The sequence below is a fragment of the Chelonia mydas genome, chromosome 12 (genome assembly GCF_015237465.2).
Source record: "Chelonia mydas isolate rCheMyd1 chromosome 12, rCheMyd1.pri.v2, whole genome shotgun sequence".
NCBI lineage: Eukaryota > Metazoa > Chordata > Testudines > Cheloniidae > Chelonia > Chelonia mydas.
In genome coordinates, this window is record NC_051252.2 from 38,640,335 (window position 1) to 38,663,714 (window position 23,380).

The 23,380-nt window shown below is 45.1% G+C and overlaps 1 protein-coding gene across 9 annotated transcripts in view; it reads left to right on the top strand.

The window, feature by feature from the left end:
* ACSF3 (acyl-CoA synthetase family member 3) overlaps positions 1-23,380 on the top strand; it is a 105,281-nt gene that overhangs the window by 44,191 nt on the left and 37,710 nt on the right. For 8 of the 9 annotated variants that reach the window (XR_006285168.1, XR_006285167.1, XR_006285169.1 and 5 more), the window contains exon 7: positions 14,837-14,963. The exons of the other annotated variant lie outside the window; for it this stretch is intronic. Coding sequence is in view for 5 of the 8 variants with exons in the window: in XM_043526207.1 (XP_043382142.1) it covers positions 14,837-14,963 (127 nt within the window). In the remaining 3 variants the exon portion in view is untranslated. The remainder of the gene's footprint in view (positions 1-14,836; positions 14,964-23,380) is intronic. 9 annotated transcript variants of the gene reach the window in all.

The following is a 23,380-nucleotide window of genomic DNA, read 5'->3' on the forward strand; positions in this document are numbered from 1 at the left end:
CTCTGTTTGTATGGTCAGTCGCATCTCTTGCCTTTTCTGACAAAAATAAGTTCTTGCTCCTTCTCTCTCCAGCTAGCCCTGCAGATCCAACCCAGCTCTGGGAGAGGGAGCTGGGGTCTCTCCTGATTTCCACAACAGTGTAAATTACATTCTGAATGCAGATTCCAGATTCCTGGTGTTGAGCTGTGTAATGGAAGGGTCTCTGGGAGAGTTTGCTGCACTGACCACTAGAAACAACATTTTTACACTTCTAAACTGCGCAGCTTTGGTCAGGAATCATTGAGTGGAAATCACACCTGGAGCCGCGCAATGCCCGCAATTGTCCGGTCACTGTACAAAGGGTAACAGCTCTTTAAAAGACCCCCTGTCCTCTCCACCATGCCCAGGATGTCTAGTGCTACACGCATTCAAGAGGGAAGACAAGCCCTCTGAGATTGCTGATTTCTTTAAGGGGCCTCAGTTTACAAAGCCATAAACCGTTTTTCTAAATGAATGTTAAAAATAAAATTGGCTGTTTATACTTTAAGACAGAGGGGAGTTGCCATCCCATCTGGGGAGAAGATATTGTCAGGCCATATATTTTACTATCCTGAAAGCTGGCCAGTTTGGTCTCCTTTCTAGCTGCCCTGGGACACATTTTCGACATATGTGCAGTGCTTTTCTTTTATTAAACATTGCACTTACTGAGAATGGGGGAAATGTATTTTTCCTTCTCTCGGGAGTTCCCTGTTATGGATAGAAGGGGAGGCCAAACTTTTCCCTATGGGGATGAGTTATAGTTTGGAGGGGACAGCCATTTTCTGTATGTTTCAGCAAAGGACACCAGTCTGTTCCTTGAAGCATGGGGTCTCTTGCTGTGGGTGAAAGGGGGGAGCAGTCTTTTCCTGTGTCGATGGACACGTCATGCTGCAGGTTGAAAGCAGAGGCCTCTTCCTGTGAGGGAGTGATTTCATGGGTGGGTGGAAAGAAGAGAAGCCTCTTTCTGGGGAAGATGGTCTTGTGATGATGGCAGCTTGCAAGGCTCCTTTACACTAGAAAGGAGAATGTACATGATCTCCATGAGGGGAGATCCTGCATTCGTCTGCTCAGCTGCAATTGGGCAGAGTTGCAAAACTCCCAGTAGCAGCTCTATTAAGATGCAGTAGGTTTGTAAGCTTGCAAGCACCTGTGTGGATAGTTTTCAGAGTAGCAGCCATGTTAGTCTGTATCCGCAAAAAGAAAAGGAGGACTTGTGGCACCTTAGAGACTAACAAATTTATTTGAGCATAAGTTTTCGTGAGCTACAGCTCACTTCATCGGATCCATGCAGTGGAAAATACAGTGGGGAGATTTATATACACAGAGAACATGAAACAATGGGTGTTACCGTACACACTGTAACAAGAGTGATCAGGTAAGGTGAGCTATTACCAGGAGAGCGGGGGGGAGGGTAACCTTTTGTAGTGATTATCAAGGTGGGCCATTTCCAGTAGTTGATAAGAACGTCTAAGGAACGGTGAGGGGTGGGAATAAACATGGGGAAATAGTTTTACTTTGTGTAATGACCCATCCACTCCCAGTCTTTATTCAAGCCTAAGTTAATTGTATCCAGTTTGCAAATTAATTCCAATTCAGCAGTCTCTCGTTGGATTCTGTTTTTGAAGGTTTTTTGTTGAAGAATTGCCACTTTTAAGTCTGTAATCGAGTGACCAAAGAGATTGAAGTGTTCTCCGACTGGTTTTTGAATGTTATAATTCTTGACGTCTGATTTGTGTCCATTTATTCTTTTGCATAGAGACTGTCCAGTTTGGCCAATGTACATGGCAGAGGGGCATTGCTGGCACATGATGGCATATATCACATTGGTAGATGTGCAGGTGAACGAGCCTCTGATAGTGTGGCTGATGTGATTAGGCCCTATGATGGTGTCCCCTGAATAGATATGTGGACGCAGTTGGCAACGGGCTTTGTTGCCAGGATAGGTTCCTGGGTTAGTGGTTTTGTTGTGTGGTGTGTGATTGCTGGTGAGTATTTAATCTATCCAACTATACTCTTAGCCCAGCAGAAGAATCTCTCCTATCTCGGGGCCTCTCCTTCTGCCTCTCCACCCCCACCAACATGATACGGTTCTGTGGTGACCTAGAATCCTATTTTCGACGTCTCCGACTCAAGGAATATTTCCAACACACCTCTGAAGAACATACTAACCCACAGAGACCTTCCTACCAAGACTACAAAAAGAAGGATTCTAGGTGGACTCCTCCTGAAAGTCGAAACAACAGACGGGACTTCTACATAGAGTGCTTCCGCCGACGTGCACAGGCTGAAATTGTGGAAAAGCAGCATCACTTGCCCCATAACCTCAGCCGTGCAGAACATACTGCCATCCACAGCCTCAGAAACAACTCTGACATCATAATCAAAAAGGCTGACAAAGGAGGTGCTGTTGTCATCGTGAATAGATCGGAATATGAACAAGAGGCTGCTAGGCAGCTCTCCAACACCACTTTCTACAAGCCATTACTCTCTGATCCCATTGAAGGTTATCAAAAGAAACTACAGCATTTGCTCAAGAAACTCCCTGAAAAAGCACGAGAACAAATCCACACAGACACACCCCTGGAACCCCAACCTGAGGTATTGTATCTGCTACCCAAGATCCATAAACCTGGAAATCCTGGATGCCCCATCATCTCAGGCATTGGCACCCTGACAGCAGGATTGTCTGGCTATGTAGACTCCCTCCTCAGGCCCTACGCTACCAGCACTCCCAGCTATCTTCGAGACACCACTGACTTCCTGAGGAAACTACAATCCATCGGTGATCTTCCTGAAAACACCATCCTGGCCACTATGGATGCAGAAGCCCTCTACACCAACATTCCACACAAAGATGGACTACAAGCCGTCAGGAACAGTATCCCCGATAATGTCACGGCAAACCTGGTGGCTAAACTTTGTGACTGTGTCCTTACCCATAACTATTTCACATTTGGGGACAATGTATACCTTCAAATCAGCGGCATTGCTATGGGTACCCTCATGGCCCCACAGTATGCCAACATTTTTATGGCTGACTTAGAACAACGCTTCCTCAGCTCTCGTCCCCTAATGCCCCTACTCGTGCAACATTGATGACATCTTCATCATCTGGACCCATGGAAAAGAAGCCCTTGAGGAATTCCACCATGATTTCAACAATTTCCATCCCACCATCAACCTCAGCCTGGACAAGTCCACACAAGAGATCCACTTCCTGGACACTACAGTGCTAATAAGCGATGGTCACATACTATACTGGAAACCTACTGACCGCTATGCCTACCTACATGCCTCCAGCTTTCATCCAGACCGCACCACATGATCCATTGTCTACAGCCAAGCTCTACGATACAATCACATTTGCTCCAACCCCTCAGACAGAGACAAACACCTACAAGATCTCTATCAAGCGTTCTTACAACTACAGTACCCACCTGCTGAAGTGAAGAAGCAGATTGACAGAGCCAGAAGAGTACCCAGAAGTTACCTGCTACAGGACAGGCCCAACAAAGAAAATAACAGAACGCTACTAGCCATGACCTTCAGCCCCCAACTGAAACCTCTCCAACGCATCATCAAGGATCTACAACCTCTCCTGAAGGACGACCCATCACTCTCACAGATCTTGTGAGACAGGCCAGTCCTTGCTTACAGACAGCCCCCCAACTTGAAGCAAATACTCACCAGCCACCACACAACAAAACCACTAACCCAGGAACCTATCCTTGCAACAAAGCCCGTTGCTAACTGTGTCCACATATCTATTCAGGGGACACCATCATAGGGCCTAATCACATCAGCCACACTATCAGAGGCTCGTTCACCTGCACATCTACCAATGTGATATATGCCATCATGTGCCAGCAATGCCCCTCTGCCATGTACATTGGCCAAACTGGACAGTCTCTACGCAAAAGAATAAATGGACACAAATCAGACGTCAAGAATTATAACATTCAAAAACCAGTCGGAGAACACTTCAATCTCTTTGGTCACTCGATTACAGACCTAAAAGTGACAGGTTTCAGAGTAGCAGCCGTGTTAGTCTGTATTCGCAAAAAGAAAAGGAGGACTTGTGGCACCGTAGAGACTAACCAATTGCAATTCTTCAACAAAAAATCTTCAAAAACAGAGAGAGACTGCTGAATTGGAATTAATTTGCAAACTGGATACAATTAACTTAGGCTTGAATAAAGACTGGGAGTGGATGGGTCATTACACAAAGTAAAACTATTTCCCCATGTTTATTCCCAACCCCCCCAGCTGTTCCTCAGACGTTCTTGTCAACTGCTGGAAATGGCCCACCTTGATTATCACTACAAAAGGTTGTTCCTCCCCCCTCTCTCCTGCTGGTAATAGCTCACCTTACCTGATCACTCTCGTTACAGGTTTCAGAGTAGCAGCTGTGTATGGTACCAACAGTGCATATGGTAACACCCATTGTTTCATGTTCTCTATGTATATAAATCTCCCCACTGTATTTTCCACGGCATGCATCTGATGAAGTGAGCTGTAGCTCACGAAAGCTTATGCTCTAATACATTTGTTAGTCTCTAAGGTGCCACAAGTTCTCCTTTTCTTTTTGTGTGGATAGTGTTCTTTGAGGTAATGATTTTTAACTGAAACACCTTCCCAGCCTGCCGCTTGCACGGTATTTCTGATAACAAAAGCCAGTGGGAGCTGCAAACCCATCACTGTTCGGAGATCTTTAGGCATTTTTAAAGAATATTGTTTGCTGGGCGTCGTTTGTGATGTGTTGCATGTGGCTGTTGCACTAGGCCGGACGTCCCCTCTGCTATTGGGGTGCAAAAGACAGGCTGGGAGTCAACTAGAGAGGGAGCTAGTCCCCGGCTCACTGGTTGGTGGAGCAAGAGAACGAAGTTTGGTTATGGGACAGGAGTTAGAAGTCTGGAAAGAGGGAGGAAATGTGTAAGAAACTCCACTTGCTGTAGTTGTCCTTTATTCTGTTAAGGAGGAATGACCTGTAGAACATGGGCCTTGGCTCAGATTATTCACTGTATCCCTGAAATTCCCTGCTAGCACAATCAGCATTGTGCGGTGTGAGGAAATCCCAGAGCACATTGGTCCTTGCTGGTGTTATGGGGGTTATGCTCTATGTCACTGAGCTTTCAATGCATCTCTCCAATGATTCCCAGCCATTTTTCAGACCCTGCAGGAGTCCCCTTGTGCTACAACATAAACATTTCCTGTCTGAGAGAGAACCTGTTTTTCATCGTTGCTGGTGACTAGTCTCTAGACACAGACTTTAAGAACAGGATTTTCAGTGTAGATACAGAATTTCTTGCACAACCTCCGTACTTGCCGTTTTGCAATGATATTGATGGCTGGTGTGACACCAGCTTTTATTTGAGACCTCATGTGGCGCTCTATGGTGCAGTAAAGTGTACTTGCCAAACCCAAGAGAGCCCTGTAACCCCTCTGCACCCCCTTGCCAGTTGGCAGTAAGAGGTTCTTGGATCACAGATTGATCCTTGCTGGAGTTAGGGGGTAACGCTCCAGGCCACTGGGGGGTTAATGCAGCTCTCAAACAATTCTCATCCCTTGTGATCTGAGACCCATTCAGAAAAATCAGACTGCAGATTTGCTTGTTTAAAGTTTCTCTCGTCAGTGTTGTAAGTGAATTTAGTGCGAGTGAAAGGGAGGGGCTGCTAGCACTGGCTTGGGTAGGCCGACAGTTAGTGCAAGAAGAAGTAACTTGAAGTGCTTGCATTTAACTTCCTGTGAGCAAGGCAGGAGAAAGAGAGTCCTTGGGACGGATTTGAGCGAGGACCAGGTGGTGACTTGGTGAATTGGGATCAGGAGGGCATTCTGGTTGGTAGACGAGGAAAAAATCCTCAAGAACGAGGAAGGGAGCTGAGCGGGCATTGAGGCTGGGGTCACTGGCAGAATGGGGTCGGGAAGTGGGTGGAACATGACCTGAGCTGTGCAGTCTTGAAGGTGGGCTGGGATGAGACTTGTCAAACTCACGCTTGTGACATAGCTCAGATTGCAGAGGTCGGTTTACACATTGACCTGTGGGGCCACCACCTGCAGCATATCCTTTCTGTCCACCTCAACTTCTCAGTAAGGCTTCTGAAAAGCAAACAGTGGCAGGATGTTGATTGATTCTCTGCCTGGTTCTCAGAGAGACTGGCTGCCTGCCCCCAGCACAGAATCAAAAGAGGCATTGCAAGTGCACCTCGGAAATATCTCTCTAATGAACAGTGCGCGGGAAGCGGGAAGATGGGCTGACATCTCGCCTCATTTATTATTTTCTGAAGACTGCGAACAAGCAAGGCAGCACTATGGAGCTGTTGGCATTTCTGGAATAATGTTACACTTCTCAGTTATGGTGTTAGTGTAGATCAAGAAGTTTTTTGTCCATAACATAATTGCAAAGATGATTGATCTTTCTCAGTCTTGGTTGTTTACTGTGGTTCTTGCGAGATCATCTGGCGTGAATCAGTGCAGTAACTTTTAAAGATCAGGATCACTGGAAAACATACATTTGCTTTTGTGTTTCAAACATAGTAGCAATTGCTGTAAGTACAGGGTTCGTTTTTAAGTGAAAATGTTGCAAGTCAGTCTTGCTTTTGCCCCTTTGCTTTTAAATTTATAACCTTCCAAGATGAAAAATAAATTGATTGTGTTATTCCCAGTCCTCTTACGAAGAGTTAACATGGCAAAAACAGATGTGAAATGTGGCCTTGTAGATTAGTCTGGGCTTTGGGGTTTTTTTGCTCTATGTTCTCTCCCTAAGGAGCAGAAATCTGCCTTCCTCCAGCAAGAAGAAAATTGTACTGTGTCTAAATTGCCTCCTGCTTGCATTCTGCAGGATGCTGCAGGACTCAATGCTCACAGAAAAGATAATGCATGCACAAAACATGGAACTTAATGGGGAATGTTTAATTATGAATGTATCTGTGAAACCTGATTGCCTAGGAGACGGGTAATATGCTAGCGAACCTTATACCACTAGGACATCAGCTGAAATCTGGCCCAGGTAGATAGTGATTAAAAGGTGCTATCTGGTAGCTGGTTTCTGCAAATGAATTAATGGTCTCAGACCCCTTTGTAGAGGACAGGAGCCTGCATCCCAAAACCACAGCTGGCACCCTCGGCGAGAGGCTGGTGATTGAAAGTGCCATGCACTCCGTCCTCTCTTTCTACAGATGGCATTTTCAGGCAGAGCTCATGGGTCCAGCCTGCCCCTTGCACAGGGGGAGGTTGGTTTTCCACTCCTTCGGACTTCCAGTAGATGCTGGGAATGAAGACTCATCGAGCTGGCTATCTGTGCGAAGGGACACAGGAGGCTAGTACCTCCTTGGTTTGGGCTTACGTTGGGCTGTCTGTATAGCTAGGCTGGGGAGGGGTCATTAGGTGGTGGCTAGGGGTTACAGTAAGGGTTTCATGTATTAGTAGCACGCTGCTCTGCAGTCACTCTTGACTCTGGGAATCTTCAGATTAGGTAATGCCCTTTCGAGGGGTTGGAGAATGTCTCCAGAGGCGCCGAATGCACGGAAGCTCTTCGGAAAGGATTGAGGTGTGGAGCAACATGGTAAATGAGGCTTTGCATAAACTCTGCCTGCTGTCGGGAGCTTTGCTGTGGGTGTGGCAAGAGGAGGTGGGTGACAGGGAGAAAGTCACTGAAATAAAATGTCGAGCTCTAAAACTATGCCTTAGGGGCAAACATTGCTCTGCAGGTGTAGAAATCGAGCTGAGCGTGCAGAAGCGGCCACGGAAATAGAAGCAGCCGTTGGCTAGTGAGCTCCCAGTACTGAAGACTTCTTATAGCTCCTCTGGGTGGTATTATGGGCCAAATGCAGCTCTTTTCTGCCGTGGCATATGGTTAATTAGTTTTCTGTGTGATACAGTGCATAGAGACCGCTCTGTAGCCAGTATTGTACAGCCATACCATGTACAGTATGTACAAAGGGTCTGAGTTAAATTTTTTGCTCTGTTACAAATAGTTTTTTTCCCCGTGGTCTAATGTTTAAAAAAATTATTAGTTGTGAGAGTGTTAGTAAAATGACTGTTGCCTATAGCACATGTCCTAGTTTTTGTCTCCTTATTAGACACTTAAAAAAAGGTGGGATTGCTTAATGATTACTTGGTTCAAAATAATTTACTTACAAATGTAATGTGAGGAAACACCCCAAGCCCAGTTAGCCAGCACAGTATAATACTGATTGTGGAAGTGGGAATATGTTGTTAAGAATCATTTTTTTTCAAATTTAAATGATCTTGCTGCTTTTTTTCATATGCTGTCAGTGATTGTGGAGGGCACAGCTGGTGCATTTATGACATATGTCCCACTAGAAAACATCGGCATTATCACTGTCTTCAGTTACTGTGTGCTGAGATTATGTTGCCTTCTGTGCACAGTGTCTGAGTTTGAATCTCTGCAGGTCCTAATTAGCATAGGCAGATTCTCTCATAACTCAGGTTTCTCTTCAAGGTCACTATTTGGTAGCACTCTGTGTTGCGTGACACTCATCACACTGTAATGATAGAGGAACTTGTCTATAATTACTTCTTATCTAGTGAAATACTCAATTTCCAGTGAAAGAAAAGGAAAGTCCAGAACTGATTCAGTGCAGTGCACTGTAGAGATGGTAATGCTGGTTGCAGTGATTTTTTTCCTGTGAGTGGGGAAGTCTCTCGTCTGTGTAAGATGTTCACACTGTGGTCTGTTGTTAATGAGAAGCATCAGCTTGAACACTGGTCCCATCATGCTTTCATTAAAGTCTGTGTCCATGAGCGAAACATGTTTATGTTGTGTTTTAATGTTTTGAGATCAGTGAGCTAGGCCAGGAAGCAAGGAGGAAGTAGGATGTTGACCATCTCACTTACATAGGACTGTATTGCTACAAGAAATTTTCGAGGGACCTGCAGCTACAGCCCAGACCACACTTACACAGAGCTCACCTCACAAACATATGCAGCAATGCTGGTGAAGACAAACTGACGTGCGACTGAATCCGGGAAGTGCTGAGCCGGAGATGCAGCCTCCTGGATGAGGAAACCAGGGGTTGATGCTGAGAGGTAGAGTCCGGGGCGGGGGATGGTCTGTATGGAGCGGCATGAAGAGGAGGGTAGGAAACCAGGGTGACATGAACTGGGAGGAGGAGGAGATGGGAGTGCACATGGTGTAAGCTCAGTGGTTTTGGTTTGAGGGCTGCAGCAGCAGGTGCAAGGTAGGGTGTGAAGGGAGATCCATGGCACTGGGCACGTAGAGAAGAAGCAGGTGGTGTGGAAGAGAGGCAGAGGAGAAAGGACAGGAGACTAGGGGGCACCAAGAAGGACAGGGGAGGCAGATTCTTTATCCATGTGGAATGCCTAAAATGTTCTAGATGTGAAGCGCTTCAAGCTTTGGAAGTAGAAAGAAGCTTTCTTCTCACCCCTCGCTCACCCCTCCTCCTTCCCCCCCACCCAGGTGTAACACACGCATACCTACTGCCTCTGGCCATCGTAAAGGGTTCCGGAGGGGATTGCTGCTGTCACAGGCCTCACAAGATCTCTTGGAGCTGGCCTTTCCCTGTGAGAAGATTTTATGAGGCCTATCAAACAGGACTTCCCCGCCTGCAGCCTGTGGACTGTGGGCCGTATGCATCCGGCACTCGTTTGGAAAAATGGTGCCTGTAGACCCTTGGTGAGGGGTGGCTGGAGGGCGTCAGCGGGACTCCACTGAAACACACGTTCAACTTTCGCGCTTTGTGTGAAAAGCTTGTCTTTGTGTTGGTACTGTGCAATGCCCCTTTGCTCCGTAGTGCAAGGCTACCTCTGATGAAAGGTCTGCCTCCATTAACGTCCACTATAAACTCCTCTCCGGTGGCTCCCTACAGAGAGGGGCAACATGCATCAGGATTTGCAGGAAAACAAATGGCCACTCTGAGCAAATCAAAGGGCTACTTGCCAAGTGGGAACTCCCACCTATTTACAAGCCGCTGTTGCTTCCGGCTAATGAAGAGGTAAAATGGAAGCATTGAAAATACGCATTTTATAATCACCCGGATTTATTCCTTCAGAGGATTTATTACAACCTTTTATTTTCATGTGTGGAAAATGTAATCTTATCTAGTGCGTCGGCAGGTCCAGTTCAATTTGCTGAATCCGGTTTACAGTGGAAAGCTATCAAACGCCAGCCTTCTAGGGCACGCTGTCTGAATGTTAAAGTTGCTAGAATACAAAGCAGTTGAAACGTGCATTAAAATATGGCACTTGGAGAATAGGATATCTATGCAATTAGCAATCTGATGCTTTCAGCAGCTGCGTGTAACTTAGATCCAGTGTATCAACAAAGGATACCTTTGAGATTTGACAGAGTGAGGAGCTAGCTAGCTAGCTGTATGATGCTGCGGTGAAAGCCCGGAATTTGAAACATGTAGTGGAGTGTTCGGCTTGGTGTGTGCCTATGATTTGGGCCTGTGTCGAAGGTGAGCAGTTGTAACTGATAAGTGCCTTGAACCCTGAGTTTTAATTTATGCTGTTTTCCAGCAACATGAGCTGCCGGCACTCAAGTGGTTTGCATCCTCTTTGGACACTGGGGAGCAGTGCCAGTGACATTCCGAGTTCAGCAAGCAAAATCCTATTAAGATAACGTCACGGCCTTTCTGTTTTACTGTTTGCAAGCCAGCCATAACATCATTAAATTACACAACAGGGAGGTGCCTGCTGCCAAGGAGCTCTGCTCTAGATAAGATGTGGGTTGAGCCTCTGCCAAAATTTTAGTTGATATGACAAGAAATTTGGAGCCTGTTCAAGGTTTGATTCATGCAAGGAGGAGCAGCGTGCAGGTAAATACCACGCTGGATTGTTCACCTGTGTAGCTAAAGATACATACCCTCCCTTCCTTTTGGGACATGGCAAGTGTTCTGCAAAGACCTTTTATAAGGACAGGTGAAAAAGCCCAGGCACATTCCTGCACTGCAATGCAGCACAGCTTATTCTTTGTAGAGTGCTGGACGGGTTGTGCCTAAAGAGGTTGCTGTTGCCTGATTTACATCAATCTTTGTTTCAACATCTAAGAAAAGAAAACATCAAATCAAGTGGGAGCTGCAGAATAACCAAATGCAGCTACTAATGAGTTCGAAAGTCATTCTCAGTGTCTCCTGTATCCACCTTTCTGGAACTGAGGGGCAACCTTTCAGATGAAGGACTTGAGTTCAGGGGCTCAGACCATTAATTAAATGCATGTACATGGGGGATAATATATATTCTGTCTTTTAGATTTTTAGCTGAGATGTAGCTTCAAGTGCTTAGATCCAGTTGAAACTCTCACTGGTTTTACTGGAGCATGTGTTTTGAGAAATGATTATTTTTAAAGCCAAAGTGACGCTTCTTTGGCATCATTTGTAAGAAGCTGTGTTATCCAATGGTTAGAGCCTGGGACTGGAAGTGAAAAGAGCTCTACTCTGGGCTGAGTCACTGAATCACTTTGAACAACTTGCTTTGTCGTCTGATGCCACAACTTTACCAGCAGGAAAATGGAGTGAAGAGAGCCCTCCTTGTAAAACTGCACATGGCCTCTAAGCTGGGCTTTCCCAGGGAAATGAGTTACCAAATGTGGTTAAGAAAAGGTCTTTCTGGTGTTTTGAAGTAGAAAACCTTTGTTACCATTTGACAGTTTTGTGGCGGTGCTAAGCCTGACACGCTGCGTGTTTCAGACTTTATTTTATTTCTTTGGGCACGATGCCCAAAAAGCCCCAACACTGTTTGTGGGGCACACCTTTTGGAGCCGCAGCCACGGAGTCACTGTAAGGCAGGGCCCTGGGTGTATCAGAGCAGCCCCACCTGTGAGAACTGACTTCAGTATCTTGTCTGTGTTGCAAGAGCTACAGTACCTAAGTGATTTGAAAAACTTCCTTTATGGATATTCATGATGAGGATCCTCGGGAGTAGGCTGTGTATGAGCAGAGCCCACAACAACCTCTGTCACTGCACTTGTTGTCTCTTATGCATCTGCATCCTCCCAGTTATAAAGCTATATACATTTTAGGGACAGCTGCGTTACCATTCTGGCTCAGACCAGTGTCCCGTCTTGTCTGGCGAACTTTCTGTGATTCTTCAGATTCATGGGATCATCATGTTACATTCGTAGCTTCAGAACTTGCTGATGCAGGTTTGAAGAATGCTGAGGTGTCTCTGTAGCCTTTGCATTCTAGAGAAGCTGAAAGGACACCTGCCACTCTCTAGAATACATCGGGTTTCATTTTCTCATGTCCCATTTCACAAAAATGAAAGGTGTCGCACTGTCAGCTCTGCAAAGTGAAGTCTTTTAATTATCCACACAGCAGGCAGCAGTGCAAGCTTCCCCCATGCTACCTTCCCTCATCCAGTAATGTGCTTCACACCTGACCTGGCGGGACCCCAATGGAGTGTGGTGGAGTACAGTTTCCATTCCTGGCCTTTCTAAAGAAATTGGATACAGAGTTCTGCCAGTGGTGATAGAGGCGCTGGTGCTGTGGACACTAAAATGAAACCCATCAGCTCGTTCACCAAGCAGCTGTCAGATGGTAATGCCTTTTTGCCTCTGGCAATCCAGGCTAGGGTTGAGTAAGTGAAGACCCTCCGGCCGTTTACCAGAAAAGCTTAGGTTTTGGTCTTGCTTTATTTTCTCCCAGCCTGCAAGTCGGTCAGCAGCTCTGACCTGACTTATCAAACTGTGTATTTTGCAGGGTGCTCCTGCAGTATATTTCTCTGGATCTGGTGTTACCTTAATTATACCAGGGTTACAGTCTTTTGGAGGATGCGGCCAAGCGTCCCGTGACAGGTCGAAAGAGAAGGTTCTGCTGCCTTCCCCAGGAGGGCAGGAGTTCGCTTTTTTCCCATGCCAGGCGACAGGTTGCTGGAAGTGCCAAGTGGCCCAGCTGGTGTCTGGTGTCCTCTGCAGCTGTCATTTCAAAGGCTGAGCCATCCACCAACCCACAAAATTATCCCAGCTAAGCTGGCTGCTGTCACTGCTAGACACACAGACTGGTTGGCAACAGCTCTCTAATGGCCAACTCAGGCTATCTTCTCTCGTCATCTTTATTTCCCCCCATCAAAGGCTCCATACTAGACAGGAACTGCCTTGCCAGCTCCGGAAGGTTGGGTGTGAGTCTTTGCAGTGCACACCCGTGGTGATCTTGGAGGCACTGGAAAGGGTAGCTCGAGAGCAGTGCATGACACCTGCCCTTGCAGGAAATGTGACACAAGCAGCAAGAGCCTTTTCTTCTGGCCAAGGAACCTCCCTCCCTACATTCATACTCAATGAACAGACTTCTCTGCAGACATGGATCAGCTGTGCAGCACACTGACAGGGAGACGCTGTCATGCTCACACTCGAAGGGCTCCTCAAATTATGTCCCAGAGAAACCATTCACGTTGCTGCACTGCTTCTGTGACTGGCTCCCGCAGCAAGGAAGGCCGGGCCAGGCATTTCAGATGCACCATGAGATAAAAGGAAATCTATGAACACAGGTCACAAGAAATTAGAAGGCACGACTGATGGCATGGTGTAGGAGACTGCCCGTGATGCTAGGTGAGAGGCACCACAGGAAAAATGCTTGTCAAGCCAAGAGAGCTTGCTCTCCTCTGGAGAATTGAGGGCCAAGCTCAGCTGGCCCAGAGAGATACAAATAGTCTCCAACAGGGAAAGAATCCTACTATTGAAAGTGTGTTAACCACGTTTCCTCCTTGGGGGACGGTTAAGGAGAACAAATCTATAATAGATATATACGAACCTCTCTTCCAGGAGAGAGGATTACCTTTAGATTTGGCATTTTAATTTACAAAGTCTGAGAACTGTGAATAACTTTTGCCACCTCCTGCAGTAACTGTTCATCCCTCCTGTATTTATGTTTCCATGTAGCTCTGTATGTCAGAGCAGAACAGGGTATCCATCTTCCAGTCACGTCTCTGAACCTAGAAATCATCACAGTAGTGGAGCAGACAGTTAATCCATGTCAGAAGCTCTTTGTTCAGGTTAGAGGAAGGGAATGTGGGACTAGTGGTGAGGAGTTAGGGTCATAAATTCTTATCCCTTCTCAGACATGTGGCACCTGTGTGATGCAGGCAACTCAGCCGTATTGCTGGGGGAAGAGCAGGGGCCTGGGCTTTCTGAGTAGCAAAAGTAAAACACCTAAGAGGAAACCCATTTTTGAATTCGGTTTACAGCATAAATAGCCCACGAAACTGGCTGCTGCAGCATGTTATTGAGGCAAATAATTTAACGAGTAAAAAACAAAAAAAGGATCTGAACAGAATAATAATTGCTTTAAACTAGGTGGTCCCAGTGGTCCCATATGGCCCTTGAATCTGTAAATCTAGGTATGGTAAAAAATGCGAAGGTCATCAGCCTTTGTGCATCAGCAAGTAAGGTCATCTCCATCAGGAAGTCATTTCCCTGCTGAGATGTTGTTTCACAATTGGCCAGATGCATTAAGGAGGTGTCTCCCTGTCTCTGGAAGAAGCTCTCATTGGCTGCCGTCAGGGTTCGGGTACCAAAGTAGCTAGATGAGGGTTTTCAGTATGACAATTCATGTGTATCAATAACTATGCATAAACATCAATCCCATCTGAGCTAGGAGGTGTTTACATAAGCTTAGAACTTTGTCCTCTCTCTGCTTCTCAGTTAAAGCAAGAGATACAGCAGATGGACTGAGAACATCATGGCTCACAATCAGAGGGAGTTCCAAAGGCACTCCCTGCCTCTCTGAGCCTTGTCACTGAGGAAGCTGTAGCTTAGGGGTGGAAATCTGAGGTGGCTATCACTATTGATGTATGAATATTTGTCACTGCTTTGGAGAATGCATTTGTTCTTCATTTGCTCTAGGTGACCCCCGGCTTAGATGGCAAAGAAGGGGAGCTTTTCGTTAAGGGGCCTACAGTATTTCGAGAATACTGGAATAGACCTGAAGAAACAAAAGAAGCTTTCACACCCGACGGCTGGTTCAAAACAGGTACTGTGCTGGTCCCACTGGGGTGTGCATGAACAGCAGGAGGGGAGGGGAAGTCGGTTTGTTCCACAGGGGTCTTCCTGCTGGCCGGTTCATGGAACAGTGCCAACACCAGTTTCAATAGGGGGCACCCTGCAGATCTTTTCTCCCTCTCCCATCTGGCTGGAAGCAAGGCACAGCCACAGTGCCCAGCTGTGGGAAGAATGTGGTGGGTGGGTGGGCATATCACGCCATTTTTGGAGTATGTGGCTGAGTCCTTGGTTGTCTGGGTGTGGGTGGGCTCTCCCAGGTTGTGATTGTCTTCAGAAATAGAAGCTTGTCCAGATAGGCTCTTCAGTTTCGCTATTCCCGTGCCAGTCAACACGCCCCACCCCTAAGCAACAGAGAGAGTTTTAGTCTGTATGCTTGCAAACCTGAGAAGCTGATAAATATGTATACATCTATTGAACTGAAACCTGAAAAACAGTAATTACTTAGCACTGTTCATAGGGGACTGATCCTACTTCCATTGAAAATGATGGCAAAACTTCCATTAACTTCAGTGGGGTTGGGCCCTTCATAATTACAACTTGCTTGGTTTACATAATCAGCAATGGCAAACCTGGCTGAGTATTTAAAACAATGGATTGTAGAATGAAGAACAAAGAAGATGCAGGAAATGCTGTAATAAGGACTGCAGGACATGGTCACGAATTTTTCAATGAAACCTTTAAAATGCCATGGGAAAGGTCAGTGTCAGCAAATTCAAAACTCAAAAAAATTTGGAATTGTGGAAGTGTTTTGGTTTGATGTTTTTGAAACAAATTCCAGTTTTCTAGTTCACAACAAACTTTTATTTGGAAATTTAAGCTAATTATAGAAAAATAATTAGTTTTTAAACTGGTCAAAATTGAAACAAAACGTTTTCATTGACCCAAATGATTTTTTTGGTTTTTGTTTTGGATTTTTGGCTCATGAGAGTTGTTGAGATCTTGACTTTTTTCCCTGATTTGGGAAAGGAAAAAATGTTGAAATCTCAAAAATGTTCATTGAATGGGAAAACTGTTTCACACCCAGCTCTACTATTCATTTTGTACTGGATACCAAGTTACAAGTGTCTCCGATGGCACCAATACAGTTTGCTTGCAGGTCCCATTCCTGCCGTGATGGTATACTATTTCTGAGCAGGAAACAGAAACCCCTGCTCTAAAACAGGCTCTGATAGCAGCAATCTGATGAACAAAACCATGTAATGTCTAGGTTCAGCCCAAACCAGCGCAGGTTGAATTTCAAACACTCATGCCCAGTCTCCCAATCAGGCATTATTTCCCAGAACTGTTGGCGACTAATGTGCAGTAACAAATTCAAGAAAATGAGAAGCTGCTGACAATTCCTGAACAGAAAAGAAGAATAAACTCAGAATGTGCACAGCCAAAGCTCCGCACTCCTGGTGCCACGGAGCTGCACTCTGAATGTAGGTACAGTAAGAAAATAGCCCAGTCCCAAAGTGAGTCTCAGTGCAACGACGCCACAGGACACCTTGTGAAGTTGTGTTTGGCATGTTAAATCGGCCAGGTAGTATCTCTGTATTGCTCTGTTCCCATTATCTCTATTAGTGGCAATGTGCTTTTTGAATTATAGACTAAAGTCACACACTATATTTGTCCTCTCTATATCCAGCCTGATTGACCATTAATCTTGTGGGTGGCAAACCAGCTAGGGTTGTTTGGGTTGGGTTTAAATTTCCATATACCCAACCCTAACACAACCAGAGCACTGCAAATCCGCAGATAGCAGTTTTATATCCGTGGACCGTTTTTGTGGATCGGATGCAGATACAAATTTTGTATTCACACAGGGCTTTAAACATAACTAGGACTGGCTTTTCCATTTCCCCCCTGGCTGCAGGTCAGCTGTGCCATCTCTGAGCTGAGTTTCTGGTGCCCTCTTTGTGGCCCGTTTGCTTATTTTGTGTTGCATAAGAAAAGCTTTACTTTTTTAAACTTAATGATGGAGCTGCGATACTGCAAGTGTTGCCACTGATCTTGGTATCATGCCAGCAGCGGTGTTTCATGACACGGTGTCAGCAGGCACTGCAAAGTGCAGGGCAATCAGCTTTAGAAAAATTTTTAGTCAACGCTCCTGATGAATATTTCAAATGCAAAAGAATAGCATGCATTAATTATTGTAAAGAGATGTCTTTAGGAGAAAATGATTCTGAAATTCGGTTTAATTTCATTGTAATGTGCTGCAAACAGGAAGGGAGTATGTGTGTTTAATTGGCTCTCGGGGGTAAGGCCTGGAAGATGCCATGCCTTTGTCACAGGCCATTAGCGATACAGACTGCATAATGAGAGAGTACAATCAGCTCACAGCTGCCGGCTCCTACGGGGAGAGAATGATATTAAATAGAAATCAGTATAAATTAAACTTAACCCTTTCACTAGCCAAATTAAGCCTATCAGCCAGGAATACTGGGGGAAGTGAGAACAGCAGTGGGTGAGGGACGGGTCGGAGGGTGCCTGGGAGATTTTCCCGCTAGCAATCCACCAAGTCTGGCTTCATCTTTAATATTTTTGTGGCAATGTTGGCAGGAGCGGGGGGGATTTTTAGATTTTTTCTTTCTGTTTTCCCCAGCCCCATCTTTCTTGCATTTTTTTTCTTCGGACCTTTTCCCCCATCCTTTGCAGATGTCATGCAGGCAGGCTTATTCCAGGGCTAGTGTGGCTCAAATAACCAGAGGTGCTATATCGGCAGTGAAACCATAGCCCCTCCTAGACCATCATGTTTGCTTATTGAAAATGAATATTTATTTTCATTCTGAAAGATTGAGAGCTCCCAATACTTGAAAGAAGCCATTCAATAGAGCCAAAGCTTTTGTATGTTGTAGCTAGGTGGCTGTTACTGAGAGCGCTTTTAAGAATGAATTGAATGTGTTAACTGGAGTTCATTAACTTTGCAGTAGAGGGCATACTGCTAGAATGCAAATGAGATAAAATATAGCTACAGTACAGTGATCATTTACAGATAATGCACTAATATTTATAAGTGTGTGCATGTGGACACAGCTCTTGGATGAGGGAAGATACTTCTGATTCTTCAGTTTCTGAACTGTTTTAACATCTCTCTAGCACTGATAAAAGCCCATTTTAGCATTAGCATGCTAAAACCCTAATCTGTGTCCCAGGTACCACTACATGCAGATGTCTAGCGCGGATGAGGGACCCAGCCTAGTGTGATCGCAGGCTATTGACAAGGTTTTTCAAGCACTCTTCAAGGACATATGGAAGTGTGTGCTCAGCGGGAGTAGAAATGAGATGTGAGAAGAGTAAACTTGGAAACAGTGTGCAGTGCTATCACTCATAACTCCTGAGCTGTAATTTAGCATTCAGCTGATTGTTAATGACAATCCTAGAAACCAGCAGGTCCACAAATGAAGAATAATTACTGCAAGGGAAAGCACAGAGTGTCACTCTTGCTACACCTTGTGACGGGTCTATCCAAACAAAGGCACATCTTTGACATGTCTCTGTCTACACAATGAGGATGAGAAGAAGGGAGAACCATGCAACTGTCCGTGGCTCTCATGACACTTGAGAGTGTAGTAAACAATAAAATAAAATCTGTGATGATGGTAGAACAAGGCAGAGAATGCAAATCATGGGCTGATCTTCACACATGACAAGTGGCAACTGCAGAGTATTCAGAGAAGTGTGTCGTGTTTGATACAGTTACCAGATAACAGGCTTTGTGCACTCAGATCCCATGCATCGCTATGCAAATTCAACCTTAAATCTCTCAAGATGGCCAGTCAAGTCTCATTGTTCTTGGAGAATCCAGCGGAGATAGAGAACTCTTGTGATCTAGCCTCCTAACTGATCTTGATTCAAAAAGCATAATGTCCCATATCAAAGGAAGTCGGAACTAGCCCCCCTTCCCAATGGTTTCATTATCAGGATGATATGGATGAAGCTGAGATGTAGAATTTGCAGAAATACAAACTCCCCTCTAGCCCTGTGCATTGTGTAATCCACCAGAGAGCAAGAATGGGGAAACAAATTCTCCTGGTTGATGTACATTGGAAACATTTCTTTATTTCCTAAAGTCCCGAGAGCTGGAATGCCTGCATGCTTGCTCAAGTTCATCACTTCCGGCTTGTGTACAGTATCAATGCTATTATCCTTCCCAAAAAAATCATCAGTGAAGGGCAACTGGCAACAATTTCATTCTTTTGTGCCCTCAAAAAAGGGTATCCAGTCAGTTCTCCACCCCATTGTGTTCTTTATTAAGGCACCACTAAACATAGGCACAGAAGAAGGAGGCTGGTTGTTCACTGAGATCTCTTGTTGTGATGGTGAAGGCTCTCGTAGACTCACCTACAGGGACATGTGCTTTGCAGTGTCTTGCTATCAACCATCTCATGGAGGATAGACCAATTTAATGTATTCAAAATTAATCCTTCAGGTTGAGTCTGCAAAAACTTTGGATTATTTTATCAAAAAGCTACTTCATCCCATAGGTTTCCATGTCAAGGTTGTTATTTGCCTGGTAGCTATTGGTCCCAAACCACTCATGGTAATTTGAAATCAAGAGGACTTCACTGTTGTAGTGTATGCCTACTAAACCATAACTTCCTCCCTACTACTTCATTCTCCATCAAGTCCTTCCAGCTGACACCATTGTTAGACGCACCACTCTCAGGCTGGATGATCCGCATTAGATAGGATTAGTGTTTTTAAAGCCCGATCCCATTTACTAAACACTCTTGAAAGGTGTAACAGCTCAGGACTTGCAGAACTACCTATTGCCGGCATCTGTCAAGCGACCATATGTTTCACTTTCTGCAGCTACAGGCTCACTCTTCAGGCAGATCAGTCTCTTCAGCTCTTCTGGGTGCTCCCAATTCCCTTCGCTTGCCTTGCCCAATACTCTCCTCCTTGTCTGGTCGGTGTCTCTGTAAATGTGTCTGCCGTATGTTTCTCAGGAAGCACAGGAGGAAAAACGAAAAAGAAAGCAGGGTTAATTCTTGCTTCGGTGGCCTGTTTTCCCTTTTTACCAAAAGCTCCTTTATGAAACTCCCTTCTTCCTCTCTGACAGGAGAAGGTCTGGGTCACAGAATTACAGAAACATTGGGCTGGAAGGGATCTCAAGAGGTTTTCTAGTCCAGCTCCCTGCACTGAGGCAGGACCATGGAGTCTGCATTTCTCAAAAACATGCTGTGGGTTGAGGATGATCATTCCCTGTTTACAGAAGTGAAAACTGATGTTGCCGAGTGTGGCCACGAGTCCCCTAAAGCATTGCCTTTTTCACGCAAGGTACAGCTCCCTCCAGTGCTCCTGATGAAAGCTATACCAAGAAGGGGAAAGGAGCTCAACACAACAGTAATACCTATGGTCCCTTATCCTTCTCCAAACAAGAGACAAGCCCATAGATTCATCATTCAAGAAATACATATCTACATCCTTCTACAGATGTTCTCATTTTAAGAGGCGGGACAGAGACATCTAAAGTAATCAGTGTTTTAAAAAAAACCCTGCTGCTGGCAATACTTCATGACATGCATAATCCCATGATCCTTTGAGAAGAGTCTGAACTGTTGTTGTCATGTAGGTTATTTACTGCTACTGTCTTCCCCTTCATTTCATTAGATTTGCACCGGGGCCATTGTCTGTCTCTCTCACTCACTTTGGTTTGGGTGAATTTGATTATTTGTGTTGTGTTAATGCTATCAATAGAGCTACCTAGATCAAAGGCCTCCAGCCATTTCCAGAGACTGCTGGGTATCCACCTATTGTTATATACCTGAGCAGGGCTGAGTCTTAGCAGAGCAAGACAAATCCACAGGAAAAATATATAAGGTCCTCCCTCTCTTCTCAGTGTGATACCTTCACCGTGAGCTAGCCCAGCAGGGCTGGGGAACGAGAGATAAACTCAGACCCAAATGTGCATCCCCTGCACCATCACAAAGCAATCCCCATGGTTTGAAGAATATTGGTCTACAAATATTACCCTGGTCATTGCCAACATTATGTTCTTCTGTTTCCTCCTCCCTGCTCCTCTACTCATCCACCCAAGCTCTCTAGTACCTGTACAGGCTAAAAGCTGTTTACAGTGTCGTTGCCGAATAAGTGATGATCTTCATCAAGGCAGCCAATATGTAGTCCTGAGTAGTCCTCGTTGGGGGACAGAAGGATTTGAGGGATTGTATGGATTCCAAAAGCGGTATAGTGCCCAAAGTCTTGTTGGTCTGACCCATGCATCCTTTCTCTGCTGTGCTATCGAATCCAGGGCTGCCTTGTCCTGAGGAATCTGGCAAAACAATGGCCTGAAATAGTGTGAGAGAGAAGATCGCAGAGCTGCATTGTCCCCAAGGGAAGGCTGGCTTCCAGTCAGATTTGCCCATACATCCAGAAAATTAGAATCTGGTGTATATGGGGAGATTTATTTTCAATTACAGGTTCAAGCAGACACATGAAATAGCACTGGGTTTGAAGGTAGTGCATAAATCCTGCTGCAAATCCTTGTATCTCAGCTCCATATAATAAGATTTTATTGATTGCTATATTGGATCTGTCAGAATAAAACTCTCTTAATGCATGCATCAGGGCTGAGAAGATAGAAGGCTCGATGGTAGCAGAATCTGCTTCAAGAATCAGTGCACTTTGATTAATATGTCGTTAAGAAAGTAAGAGTTATTTAACCTGTTTGATGTGCATTTCAGAATGATGACTCATTTCTTTTAAGCTTCTTACTTTGAGCTTATTAAAAAAAACAACAGCCCTTGTAGCTGTTTTTCATGTTACTGAATCTTGTTATAGCATTCAGAGTTCTTGCCAGATCCCTTTACAGTGGTCATGAAACCCCCATTCCGCTATCAAATACATTTCATGTAGGCCAAAAGGCCTCTTCGAAACACACCCCTAAAGTCCTTCCATTTAGGGCTTTAGAAGAGAGGGGACATCCAAGAATAGCTTTCCCTTTATTTTTGGGTAGAAAAATCCCCCCAGACATTCCACAGTGGAAAGGGGGATCAGAGAAATGATGGAGAAACAGATTGAGAGTAAAACGTAATCGGAGAAAGCAAGAAGTACCATCAAATCTGGGATGCTTCTGCCTTTTCAAACTAAGGGCAGCCTTGCTGAGTCTGGGCAATGAGCAGGCTGTTTGCACGTGTTCTCACTGAGCGTGCAATGCTTCCAGTTTGGGCTTCTCCATCACCTCATAGGAACTGCAACAAATCGTAGGGATCTCAGCTCACTCGTGACAATTGTGTAAAGTGATAACACTCACAAGTCCCTCCAGAGAAACCCCAGGTTCTTTGCCATTGATACACATCTCATCTTGAGTGTAGGGGCCCCGTGATTTTCTGAAGCAGACCTTATGTACTACATCTCTCAAGCATCTTCTTGTACTTGCCCTTCTTGTGCAAACTTGGTTAAGCACTGTTGTAAGTATATAATAGGGACACAGGCCACTGGGTCACAGTCTGAATTATTTTCTCTGTAACTTTGGTTTGAGGTTCTTCTGTCTATGATTCAGTCCAGCCAGTGGCTCAGTGTAGGAGCATTTAGGGAAACAGTTCTTGACACAACTAAATTACTAGCCAGGATGGCTTAAGTTGGTCACGTGGAGAAAAGGGACAAGCTGGGACTCCCAGTGGCATTCGAACACCTCTTTAAAACTTCTGAAAGGCCCAACAAAGCCAGTCAGAGGTTTCCTTTGATTTCCATGGCTTGATGATTTTAACCCAGCCAACCCATGAAGTTTGCCATCCCCACGCCAAATTTACCATGACAAATTGACACCCCTTATACTGATGAATAAGGCAAAGCCTGCTGCTACCATCCAGCCCAAAGATATCTAGTATCTGTGTGAATTATCTTGGACAAAGGGGCAAACCTTTTATAGCACCTTGGTTTTTTCAGCTGGGGTCAGTCTGAATATGCTTCCATTCCCCCTTTGACACGATCTGACTCATCATGTCACCAAGCACAAAATGGGATAGCAATATGACACTGAGCAGCCCACAGTGTGTTTCCCTGGGCATAGACTTTCCTTGGCATTCTCCCTATCTCTAGAGATAAGCAGGTGTTTCCCAGTCAATGAAATCATTTATGTTTGTGGGCGTAACACTGACACCTGAAACGGAAAACGTGTTAGCCTGATCAAAGCAGTTTATAAATAGACATGCATCTAATTAGCATCCTAATATGCAATTTTTCTGTTTGTTTGCAATGTCTCTCCTAGTCATAAATTCAGCTAATACAAATTCTATTTTTAAAAAATTATTGCTTAATTATAATCTGTTGCAGATGTTGTGAGTGACTTACCGGTTTGGTGAGCCCCCAGGATGAGGTATTGGCTCCCTCTGAGGTTGGGATGGGGAGTTTCTTTTTCTGCTAGTTACACTATTAAAGCTCACAAACCAGGCATTGTGAATA